General features: G+C 38.1%; 1 protein-coding gene across 1 annotated transcript; it reads right to left on the bottom strand.

Moving 5' to 3' along the window:
* Window positions 1-4,452: 4,452 nt before the first annotated feature.
* On the bottom strand, window positions 4,453-12,594 carry nup43 (nucleoporin 43). The gene is made up of 8 exons (XM_039664306.2): window positions 12,350-12,594; window positions 12,145-12,267; window positions 11,948-12,025; window positions 11,710-11,872; window positions 11,291-11,426; window positions 9,867-10,018; window positions 8,665-8,781; window positions 4,453-4,884 (listed from the first exon to the last, which is right to left on the bottom strand). The coding sequence occupies exons 1-8, from the start codon at window positions 12,467-12,469 to the stop codon at window positions 4,655-4,657; spliced, it is 1,119 nt and encodes a 372-aa protein (XP_039520240.2). The 5' UTR covers window positions 12,470-12,594; the 3' UTR covers window positions 4,453-4,654.
* Window positions 12,595-12,706: the final 112 nt, after the last annotated feature.

Here is a 12,706-nt window from a genome sequence, read left to right as displayed (position 1 = left end):
TGACTAGGTTTCATTTAGATCACAGTATGATTATGTCAAAACATAACCAACTCTGTCAGATCCCACTTTTCTTTGTTCATTTGACTGTTATAAATCAATAACAGCAGACAAACAAAATTTAAAGTGAAAGTATAAGTGTCGAGAGCCCAACTAAAGCAAACACTGATCGCCATAACGGTGGCTTACAATTTGTGATTTTTTCTTTCAGTGATTCTGCTTGTTATCATTAGGTGTCTTCAATAATGCTCAATCATCACTCAATTAATCACTTAATTAATATTGTTTCAATATAACAAGGTTCATGGGGAAAAATACGTCAAGATTTAATCTAAAACTTAAGTACACCTATTTATAATGTAATCACAACACATACACTCGGGTATTTCTCTGTCATATCAGTGAATCAGGTCACCATATGATGACTATAACATCACCAATAACTAGGGGTGTAACGGTACACAAAAATCACGGTTCGGTACGTACCTCGGTTTTAAAGTCACGGTTCGGTACGTTTTCGATACAGCAAAAAGAAAGAAATGCCAGAGAAATTTCCTATTTGTTTAAAGAAAAAATATTTTTAAATAAGTGTGAGTTTTTCGAGATCTTGAAACTTTCAGGTTTATAAATAGGGGTCATCTTTGAAGGATGAACAAATAATGTTTTGGTCATCACATTAAAAATAACATTTAAATATATATTTATTTATATAATATTTGAATTTTTGAAGTGCTGGAAAAAGATGTGTGAAGTACTTGAAAGCATTTCACCATTCCAGGCAAACTGGTTACAGTTAGTGTTACTATATTAAATCCATGGTGAATGTTGCTGGTCTGTGGACGTAAAGTACTAGTTAATTCACGGCACAATGTTTCTCCTGGTTTCCATGACAGCGCTGTTTGATCTAATAGAGATCTACGGTTAATAACGGAGAAAAGTGAATGCATCTCACCTGATCTCACAGCGATGCTATTACCTCAGTGGCGAATTCAAATGTTTTCTTTACCGGATCTCTCAGCGCGGTGTGGTAACAGTGTTGCTTGATCGAGATCGGCTCGCGCTGCACAGATGTTGCTGGTCCGAACTGATAAACGATCCGTGAAGCACGTAACGAGTAGCGCAGTTTCGTTCTGCTTTCATTACCCTTGCCATTTGGATGTTGCGCAACGTTGTGTTGGCCGCGTCAGCACAAATTTTGCCGGCAAGAAAAATGGTCCAAGCAATCGTTCGGTTTGTATGCGTACCGAACCGGAAGCCTCAAACCGAAACGGTTGAATACGAATACATGTACCGTTACACCCCTACCAATAACTGACCAACATCAGCTGATATTTCCTCCTGCTTTCAATGCTATTACAAATGTATATTGAAAACATAATTAAAGCAGCCAGAGGAAAACTAATAGCATATAATAAAGGTCTAGAGCTCAACTAAAGCAAACACTGATCTCAATCATGGTGATGTCAAGTTTTTATTTAAATTAACATATTTTTACTGTAATTTTATGGTTTTTGTTTGTTACCCTGTGCTGCCAGTCAATTGACCCTTTTTTTAAGGATTTTTTTACAATGACGGTATTTGATCATGATAATGCAGGAAATACCTTTAAATAACAGTGGTTTTTTTTCAGTTTATTTAAATTTGAATATTTTACTTTAATTTTATGGTTTTTGTTTGGCAGCCTTTGTTGCCAGTCATTTGACCATTTTTTTATGATTTTTTTTTTTTTACAATGAAGGTATTTGATCATAATAATGCAGGAAATACCTGTAAATAACAGTGTTTTTCAGTTTATTTAATTTATGACGTTTTACTTTAATGTTACAGTTTTTTGAGCTACAGTCGTAATCATTTAACTGTTTTGTTACCATTTAATTACAGATTCTATTTGTACTCTTATAAAAATGTTTATGTAATTTAAGAAAACAGAAAAATACTGTATGAAAAATACAATCAATTTACAAAATACAAAAAAAGAAAAAAAAAATGTGAATGACTGGAATTTTTTCTTTAATGTAACAATACCTAAAATATCAGCTGCATTTTTTATTTTCCAGATATTATTTGTAATTTTGCAGTGTTTTGAGTACAATTTAAAATGAAAGAAAATGGTCGTCAAAAATCACAGTTATTTTCTGTGAAATTAGGATTTTTTTTACAGTGTAGTTATGTTATGACTAGTCAGAACGGCCACTGTAGAGTTCAAATAAAAATCTTACTGGTAAAATAAAAATTCTTACAAGTAGCATTTGGAATAAATACTAGTATCTATTTAATAGGTACTAGTATCTATTTAATAGGCACTAGTACCTAATGAATAACTACTAGTATGTACTAGTCACAATTGGAATACATACTACTCAGAACTGAACAGTTGATATCTGAATGACAGATCCCCAAAGAAGTCAATGGCAAAAAAAATGTTACTAGTAACAAAAGAATAGTTACTATAGTGACTATTGAAATAAGTAGTATGTAATGAATAAGTAGTATCTATTTAATAGGTACGGGTACTAGTATCTAATGAATAAGTACTACTATCTAATGAATAAGTACTAGTAACTAATGAATAAGCATTGGTATCGAATAAATAAGGACTAGCATCTAATGATCAAGTACTAGTATCTAATAAATAAGGACTATCGAATGAATAAGTACTAGTATCTTTAAAAATGTACTAGTACCTAAAGAATAAACACTAAAGAAAAGGCACTAGTAGCTATTGAATAAGTACTAGTACTTATTGGAATATATAGTATCTAAAAAATAAGTACTAGTAGCATGAAAATAGAGATTGTAGGTTAAAATTATTGAATGTTAAAACGGCTTGCCATATACAATGTGTTCCTCATGTTTGAACTTGCCACATGTATTGTTTATCAGTAGAGAATGCTGCATTTATCAATACAGTTTGTCCATCATATTGGTCAATAAAGTGATGGTAATGTTTACAGAGTCATTATTCTAAGTAAACACATTTTACCTTATTTTAAAGGTCAATATGTTTTACTTTATATGTAATTTAATGTAAGTTACAAATATCACTTAAATATCAGTCATTACATATAAACATATTTTGAAAAATACAGGTGAGAAAGACCAATAGCCTACAATCATTTTCACCATTGCTTTACAGTATGATTTATATCATTATTGGAAATTGCTATTAATTTACCTTGTTAATCACCGTTACAACTTGATTTATGTTGTGTTCACACACACAAAACGAAATTAAAACTATGTAATTATAAATAGTTGAGTAACAACGTATTTTTTAAAAGGTAATTTTTTACCTTTTAAGGTTTACATTTAGAGACAAATTACATGTAGGTTGGAGAGAATATTATAAAATATAATACACACAGGCTATCATACAAGATCTGTAACGCCTATCTTATAAAAACGTGAAATCTGGTTTATGAAAGAATTTCTATTTTAAAGAAAATAGGTAACTGTAGACTGTATATTATTTTGTGAAATGTTGTCGTGATATAGACATAATAGTAAAAATCAAGAAAACGAGAAATATTAATAACGCATCTCCGCTTCTGAAAGGGCTTCCGGATCCGTTCCGTACGTTTTGATTGGATGGTTGGAAAATGCCTAGACGGGTTTGAAAACGACCAATAATTGGGAAACGCTTTCTTGTTGTTCCGCAGAGACGTCTATTTGCACATAACTGTATTTACTTCACATCACTGCGTCATCATTGGTCCTCGTAGAAATTAAAAATCTGAATAGATTACATGTATAATACATAATCAGGGACGTACAACCCAGAAGCGCTGTGCTGTTTCACTACGTGAACTAGAGGGCCACACAGAAGAAGTTTCCTTTGTGCACAAAAAAAAGACTTCTCGTCGCTTGATAATCTTCAGATTGAGCCACTGTAATCACTTGGACTATTTTATGTTTTTACTAACTTTTGGGCTTGCAAGTTTCAATTACAATACAGTAGAGGAGAGATCTAGCTTAATCAGATTTAATCAAAAATATCTTAATTTGTGTTCCGAAGATGAACGAAAGGCTTACGGGGTTGGAACAACATAAAAAATATTTTTTGACAGAATTGTCATTTTTGGGTGAACTAACCCTCCAATGTTTTTGGATATCCAGATATATTTATTATGACGATCTCTGTCCAACTCATTTGTGACTCATCAGCCTCATTTCTTCATTAGAAGCTTCAAGCGATAAAGCTTTATTATATCCATTCTTAATTGATGCAAATCAACCGCATATATACATTTATAATCATCTTAGGGGAAGGTTACTCATTAAAAAACCACTGCTGTGGTCAGCATAAATGCAATGCATTATTACATTTTCGAAAAGATCCACATAAGGCTACGCCATACAATAACACAAACTATCGTAGCTTTGCAAAGCCAATGCAATAATTTCAACATCAAAATAAAAACATTGACTTTTAATAAACAACCGGTACTTATAGTATAGAATAGTAACTCAATAAACCTTTATTATGTCCCTATCGTTGTATCCAAAACTTAAGAGTAATTCAACATAAGTTTCATGAAACAGAAAGACTGTACACAATACAATTTTAATGACTTCATTCTTGTTTAGTTTTAATCAATTGAACCAAGAAATGTAATGTATAAAAATATTCCAAGCATTCTGATTTTTAGGCGAGTTATCAAACAGGAACTTGTCTGTGGATGTACACAGCCTCCCCATCAGTCCCACACACTAAACACTGCTCAAGCACATCTAGGCTGTTGACAGACAGTGTCTGGCTGGGCAGCATATGAGTCGCCTCCAGTCTACTTCTGCTGGAGTCCCCGGTCAGCCACGCGCTGACCACCGAGTCATTCTCCCCTGCTTGGGGAACGGCACTGTGCGAGATGACTCTGCTGTTCCAGCCCCCTGAAACAAACAATTATAATAAATAAAACGAGCATGTCAATCCCTGAATATTGAATGAATTTCTAATCATTTTAAATAACCAGCTAATTATTATTAACCTTCGCCATATCTCCAGTTTATTACACTTCAACGTAGGCTCTCGGATGAGTCGAGGCTAAACGGCATCTCTCTATCTTGCGCAATTTTCATTTGAACTTGTTGTCCAACGTCGTACCTCGCTAGCACTGATGACATCCACGTTGTTCCTTGACGTCCTCTTTTTGCGGTGCCTTCTATTCTACCGTGCAATGCCATGTTTGCAATCCTGGTCTTATCCTTACGAAGTACATGACCAAGCCACCGGTGTTGTCTTTCATGAACTTTTTTTTCACGTCTCTATCTGATGTCATCATTTTCTCATCTTGCCTATGATGTGAATGCCAAGTACTCTTCTAAATCTCGAATACAAGTAGTTGTTTCTCTGCAGCACTTCAGCAAGTGTCCATGCTTCAGAATTTTACAAGACAATCGGGAGAATGAGGGATTTGTACATTATCATTCTTGATGTTTTTACCTTGACTACTTATCTCTTCAGCTGTTTTCTTTATCGTGCCATTAATAATGTCGAGTGCATCACCCAAGCTGGATATAGCTAATATTCATAAAAATTCTGAAACAATTGTAAACTAACTTTATATAACAGTCATTTTTTATTCTATTATGTCCTTCAACATAACAATATTGCTGGCCATAAACTGACATGGTGTACATCCTTGAGTTGTCATACACTCGACGCTGCGCTTCTCGTCTGGTGCGTGACCCCCTTTAGATTATTGGCAGCATAAAAAAAACGAAACGGTGCGACAGCCATGGACTGAACAATACAAGTTACCGGTAACATCAATTTGTTAAGCTTGTTGCCCGAGCTTGTTGCCCGAAACACATCAACAAGAAAGAATGAAGGCTACCCTGTAAAACAACTGGAATCACTTTGGCGCTTTTCCACTGCATGGTACGGTACGGCTCGGCTCGGTGCGGCTCACTTGTGGCGCTTGTGGTACAGCTCGCTTTAAATGGTACCTGGTCTGTTGAGGTTCCAAGCGTACCGTACCGGTACTAAATGTGACGTGAAACACTGCAGATCACTGATTGGTCAGACTGAATTGTCAGTACCAGTGTCAATGTATTTGCGACCAATAGACATCGACACGAGAAACCAAACCCACTAGATTTAAATTGCCAGTAACAGCCACCGCTGTTATCTAGTGTTGCTTTCATCAACGAAAATTATGACTAAATATTGTCGTTAACGAACCTTTATCACGTGACGAAAACGAGACGAGACGCAACGTAAATGCTGGTCGTGTGACGATGACTATAACTAAATGTATAATGCAATATCGTTGACGAATAAAAACGAGACTAAATGTGGTTTACAAAAATAAAAACTATGCTAAAATGTCTCTTCATTTTCGTTGACCAAAACGAGACGAGACGAAATTTATTTGACGTTATTTCGTCTCGTACTTGCATTATTATTATGCAGAATTGTTGTTGTTGAGGTAGCCTGCTGTGTAGATCTCTGCTACACTGTTATGCACGCACTGATCTATGGGGCGCCGTTTGTAAAGCGGCTCACTCTGAAAATAACAGCAACATTGTCACATTTAGCTCCAAACTATGTTTAAAAAAATGTCACTTTTTAGCACATCATCATAATCATCATCTTCATCTTCTTCCGCTCATCCGGGGCCGGGTCGCGGGGGCAGCAGTCTAAGCTTCCCTCTCCCTAGACACTTCCTCCAGCTCTTCTGGGGGGACACCGAGGCGTTCCCAGGCCAGCCGGGAGACATAGTCTCTCCAGCGCGTCCTAGGTCTTCCCCGGGGCCTCCGCCCAGTGGGACGTGCCCGGAACACCTCCCCAGGGAGGCGTCCAGGAGGCATCCGGAACAGATGCCCGAGCCACCTCAGCTGACCCCTCTCGATGTGGAGGAGCAGCGGCTCTACTCTGAGCTCCTCCCGAGTGACCGAGCTTCTCACCCTATCACTAAGGGATCGCCCAGCCACCCTGCGGAGAAAGCTCATTTCGGCGCCTGTATCCGGGATCTTGTCCTTTCGGTCATGACCCAAAGCTCATGACCATAGGTGAGAGTAGGAACGTAGATTGACCCGTAAATCGAGAGCTTTGCCTTACGGCTCAGCTCCTTCTTCACCATAACAGACCGGTGCATCGACCGCATTGCTGCAGAAGCTGCACCGATCCGTCTGTCAATCTCCCGTTCCATCCTTCCCTCACTCATGAACAAAACCCCAAAATACTTAAACTCCTCCACTTGAGGAAGGATTTCTCCACCAACCTGAAGTGAGCAAGACACCCTTTTCCGGCTGAGGAACATGGCCTCGGATTTGGAGGTGCTGATTTTCATCCCAGCCACTTCACACTCGGCTGCAAACCGTCCCAGTGCATGCTGAAGGTCCTGGTGTGAAGGGGCCAACACGGCAACATCATCCGCAAAGAGCAGAGACGAAATCGTGTGGTCCCCAAACCTGACACCCTCTGGCCCCTGGCTGCGCCTAGAAATTCTGTCCATAAAAATTATGAACAGAACCGACGACAAAGGGCAGCCCTGCCGGAGTACAACATGCACCGGGAAGAAGTCTGACTTACTACCGGCAATGCGAACCAAGCTCCTGTTCGGTCATACAGGGACCGGACAGCCCTTAGCAAAGGACCCCGGACCCCATATTCCCGGAGCACCCTCCACAGGCCGCCTCGGGGGACACAGTCGAATGCCTTCTCCAAATCCACAAAACACATGTGGACTGGTTGGGCAAACTCCCATGAAACCTCCAGCACCCTGTAAAGAATATAGAGCTGGTCCAGTGTTCCACGGCCCGGACGAAAACCACTGTTCCTCCTGAATCCGAGGTTCCACTATCGGCCGTATTCTCCTCTCCAAGTACCCTGGCATAGACTTTCCCAGGGAGGCTGAGAAGTGTGATCCCAAGAAATGACATTTGGAAAAACTTTCATTTCATCATATGTGTAGGCTATTTCTAACATGTTTGGTTGGTAAATATGTTGTAAATTCAATTCAGAGCATCTTCCGTTTCTGGAATGGATGTATTCTTGAGCCTATAAGGTAACAATAATATAAGAAGATAAAATTGTTTGAAATGGGTTTGGCTAAAAGACAAATTTGGTTTCGTCTATAGTCTAGCCTACTAGGCTAGCTACTTATATATTTACTGGTTTAAATAGAATTGCCATACTAAAAAGAGACTAAAATACAATTATCATTGACTAAAACTAGACTGTCTTTCGTCGACTAAAACGTCATCGGTTTTCGTCGACTAAAACTAGACTAAAATGTCATCAGTTTTCGTCGACTAAAACTAGACTAGACTAAAAAGAGTATGAATGTGACTAAAACTAATACAAACTAAAATGTCAGCTTGACACAAAGACTAGACTAAAACTAAAATAGGATGCCAAAAACAACACTACAGTTATCGATCAGTCTATAATCCCACCCACTTTAAAGCGGTACTAACTGCAGTGGAAAAGCAACCGAGCTAAAGCGAACCGAGCCGTGCCGTGTCGAGCTGAGTCATACCACGCAGTGGAAAAGCGAAGCGAGCCGTACTGAGCCGTACCAGCAGTGGAAAAGCGCCATTTGAGACCGGCCTTTATTTCCCCAAACCTGCCGCCACACCAGGCGTGTAAAAGAGACAGGTGTCTATTTGGGACTCAGCTATTGTTTGAAGTTTTACAGTAGATGTGAAGGAGTGTCGGCTTACTCTGCAGGAGTGTGCTCATGTCTGACCCTGAAGTCGTCTCCCAGTGTAGCAGAGACCCATCCTCTGAGCATGTAAACAAGTGATTGGGGTTTGATGGATGAAAATGTACTTCCCACACTGTAGAAAACAGAAAACAGTTCAGAATCACTGCCAGTGTTGTTGAATTATCAGGTTTCTGTCATTTAGACTCAAAGTACACAGTTTTTTTTTTCTTACGAGCATAGCGGTCACACAAGCGGACGACACATGGGCATTATGACAACTTGCACTCCCAGTGCCTGGGCAATCTCTCGCCACGCATCTTTATAATCTTTTAGGGTAGAGTAAATGCGGATACTTCCTTTCTGATAATCAAGCGTTTCTGTCTTTTCCATTTATGCGTACAGTGTATGTGTGGTTTGAATGCAGGTACTATGGTGATAACGAAATTGCATTAAACAGACCCTAGTGGAGTAAAGTATTCTATGGGATTTCCCACGACATCTTCAAATTTGAAGGACAAGATGACATGACAGTCCATTTTATTTTGTGCTCATTAATGATACCAATTTCTTGCAGATTAACATATTTTAAGCAAGCTAAGACTGAATTCATGAATAAGGTCATTCCTACAGTAATATTTGTTCAATATTATTTGATATCTCCATCTCTTTATTAGGGGCATAACGATTCGATACATGTCACGATACTGAACTCACGATACCATATTTTTTCAGACATTTAATTAACTTTTGATTAAAATGCTAAATTTGATTTTACATTGTGTGTGTAAATGAATAGGCTTTGACCCAAAGCACAGGACTATAGAGACACCCGAATAACAATATTCATGATTCTGAAGCTGAAAATACAGAATTATTTTAGACGAATATGCTTGTGCGGTCACTGACTAGATATATTTAAAATAATGTAGGACACTTTTTACTGGTAACATCAGACTTTTGCCATTATCAGGACCGTTAATTATTAATTTCCAATCCTGTCACAATGATTAACAGAGAAACCGAGTTGACAACTGAAAACACATGCACGGACGCATTGTGCACACAAAGAAGATATTTAACATGCATTCAGAAAATAGGGTGAATTTTCATTCCGTGTCGACATTTAGTTCAAGAGCATTTTTCTGAAAGTCTAGTATGCGTGTTTACAGAACAAGCATATTTATTTTTTTAAAGTTATGCAATTCAAAGGATACTGACTTTCTGCTGAATGCGCCTCTATGAGAGAGAAGGGCGTATTGCCCTGTCTCACATCCCAGATACACAGCATCCCGTCCTGCCCTCCTGTGGCCACTATGTGCTGCTGGTTTGGGTGTTTATCCACACAGTGCAAGGGCACTCTGTCCCCGGTGCTGCATGAGCAGAAAACATATCAGAACAGAATAAGATAACAGAGAAGAGACCAATTTTTGGTCTAAGTGAATTCAAATAAATTGGGCCACTTATGAGTATTGATATGACTGACTTGAAATGCTGGCAAATAAGCAATTTCTTATCTTAACCCTTGTGCTGCATTAGATTTTTAACACCGTTGAGTGCATTAAGGACCAAAAATGGCCACATATTAAACATTGCCTAAAATATTATATATTATTATTATTTTCCACTTTTACCAAGTTAAATCTTTTAACCAGCATCAGTCCTCATCATAACTACCAAAAATGTATTCAATTTCAGGATTTTAACCCTTTAATTACCAGTTTTGTTTGCGAAACCATCAATTTGTATAAGAGGAAAAAACACAAAAATTCAATTATTTTCAATAAACTAAATGCAAAGAGAAAACTTTAGATTTGGATTATCTTTGCAAAAAATCCCACTTAGCGCGTTAGAGACCAAAAATGGCCACCTATTAAACATTGCCTATTGCCTAAAATAAGGTGCATTTCCACCCATAGGGAATAAATATGTAGTGACGTCATCTGGTGGAATACACTATATAATGCAAATATAATGCTTTTGCTTCAAAATGAAAGGATGTTTGTGCAAAAATCATGTTTCATGTATTACTGACAGCCTCAGATTTAAACAACGTTTTAATGGGTTTCAATGGGCCATTTTTGCTCTTTATGGTGCTGAGTGTTACTATTTGATCTACACAGTGTGTGTTATACATATTTTGCAAAATGGGATCACATTTTTTTTACATGTATCCAAAAAGTCACAATTTTGCCAAATTTCATACCATTTGCATTAAAACAGCCAAAATGGTCAAAGAAATTAAACTGCAAAAGACCAAAAATGTCCCTAATGCAGCATAAGGGTTAATGAGCAAGAAACATTGCAAGAAAAAAAATCATTAAAGTATAAACATTAATTTACAATTAATTGTAAAATGTAATGCAGTAATTTGTGAGTAATTTTTGGCTTTTTTTTTTTTTTACATTGCACAAAAGAAAACTTGGAAATTAATGAAAATGACTCACTGGTCTTCATGCAAAATAATATTTTCTTCATGCAAAATAATATGTTTAATGTTTAAATGTGCTTAATGTTTTCTTCATGCAAAATAATATTTCTTTTCCATTTGAATTTTGATGTGATCCCGAAATTGAAATTAATGCCATTTTTATTCGAAGAGTAATTTGACTATGTTTCCTTAATCTAGTATGAGTAAAGCATACAGAGAGAGGATTTGTGCCGGACTGTCGCTCTGCTGTCTGAAGTCCCACATCTTCAGCTGACCGATGGAGTTAACCGTGAGAACTTCAGTCGTCCTTAGAAACGTCACGGCATGAATCGTACTGCTATCTGCATTTTCTGTAGAAAGACAATAACACAAATGATACATTGACAGGAAAAACACTACGGAAGTAAATTTTCAATCTTTAAAATATTTTCTTTTGTGTTCAATAGAAGAAACAATGATTAATTCGGATGAATTAAACATTTTAAATACACTGCAGTGCAGAAATGAACATTTTGTCAGAACCTCTAGTAAATGGCATGTTATTTTGTTTAGTTGTCTGTTCAGAATCTCAGTTTATCCAGAATTGTGCACCTCGATTGTCAGTGCTACAAAAAAAAGCCACAAAACACTTACCAATAATACGTACAACCTCGGTCTGATCGGCCTTGTACAGAATAACTCGCCCGTCCTCACCCACGGACACTATTTCAGGACTTCTGCACACGACCGAGGTGCAGGGCGCATCATCACAGGAGTACTGATGAGCTCTCTCCCACACATGAGCCGATGACAGAGCCTAAACATCACAACACACTGGTTTGGCTGTGCACAAATCTATCAGATGATGCAAATATCATTAAAAACACAATACCTGACAGTCAGACTGAAGCTTGAAAATCGTCACAGCCCCACTTGATGATGCAGAAACGAGCCTGTCTTGATCTAGAAACTGCACAGATTATGCAAATGACAGTTTAATTCATCTCAAACTAGTCCAAAAATGAAAGATCTCATTCTCTTTTCTCGGCCGGTTTGTGTGTGTGTGTGTGTGTGTGTGTTGACCCTCACCTGCAGGTCCAGCACGTCTCCGTCATGCTGGGAATCACACAGTAACTGAGGCTCTTCATCAAACTCTCCATCCATGTTTGACACTCCATGATCGCCCACCGACCAGATCGACACTTTGTTATTCTGAACACACACAACGAACGCCAATTAACACCGAAACATCAGTGTGTGTGTGAGATATGTGGTGACACTCATCTGAACTAGCCTCGTTGTCCCAGGATCCCGTGGCGAAAACCTCCGGCTGCTGCAGCGAGGCCGCAGACACGGGCCGCCAGCGCGTCTTGCTGATCTTCTGGGAGATGTATTTGGCGTTGATGGAGTCCATTTGGATCTCACTAGTGTCGTGTTGTGTTGTTGATCAGTTTAGCGTGCTTCACATACAGCAGAATCTATCCCGCCACCTCCGCTGCGTTCGCCTATGGCGGCCTCAGAGGGCCAAACGCGATTCGGTTTGGTAAAAGTAATATTATGCTGATTAAAAATGTTTGTTTTTTTGTATTATTATTATAAAAGAGAATTTAAAAAGATTAAATATAAGTTCCCTAGTTTTAGATTTTTACGG

This window comes from Pimephales promelas, chromosome 13, assembly GCF_988280905.1.
Source record: "Pimephales promelas chromosome 13, fPimPro1.hap1.1, whole genome shotgun sequence".
Lineage (NCBI taxonomy): Eukaryota > Metazoa > Chordata > Actinopteri > Cypriniformes > Leuciscidae > Pimephales > Pimephales promelas.
This window is presented reverse-complemented; position numbering and strand designations above follow the sequence as displayed.

Excerpts from the sequence above, each read along its gene's own strand:
- nup43 (XM_039664306.2), bottom strand. The coding sequence starts at position 12,469 with ATGGACTCCATCAACGCCAAATACATCTCCCAGAAGATCAGCAAGACG. Across the intron at positions 12,026-12,144 it reads GAGACGTGCTGGACCTGCAG|TTTCTAGATCAAGACAGGCT; the intron begins GTGAGGGTCAAC and ends TAATCTGTGCAG. Across the intron at positions 4,885-8,664 it reads CATGAGCACACTCCTGCAGA|GGGGCTGGAACAGCAGAGTC; the intron begins GTAAGCCGACAC and ends TGTTTGTTTCAG.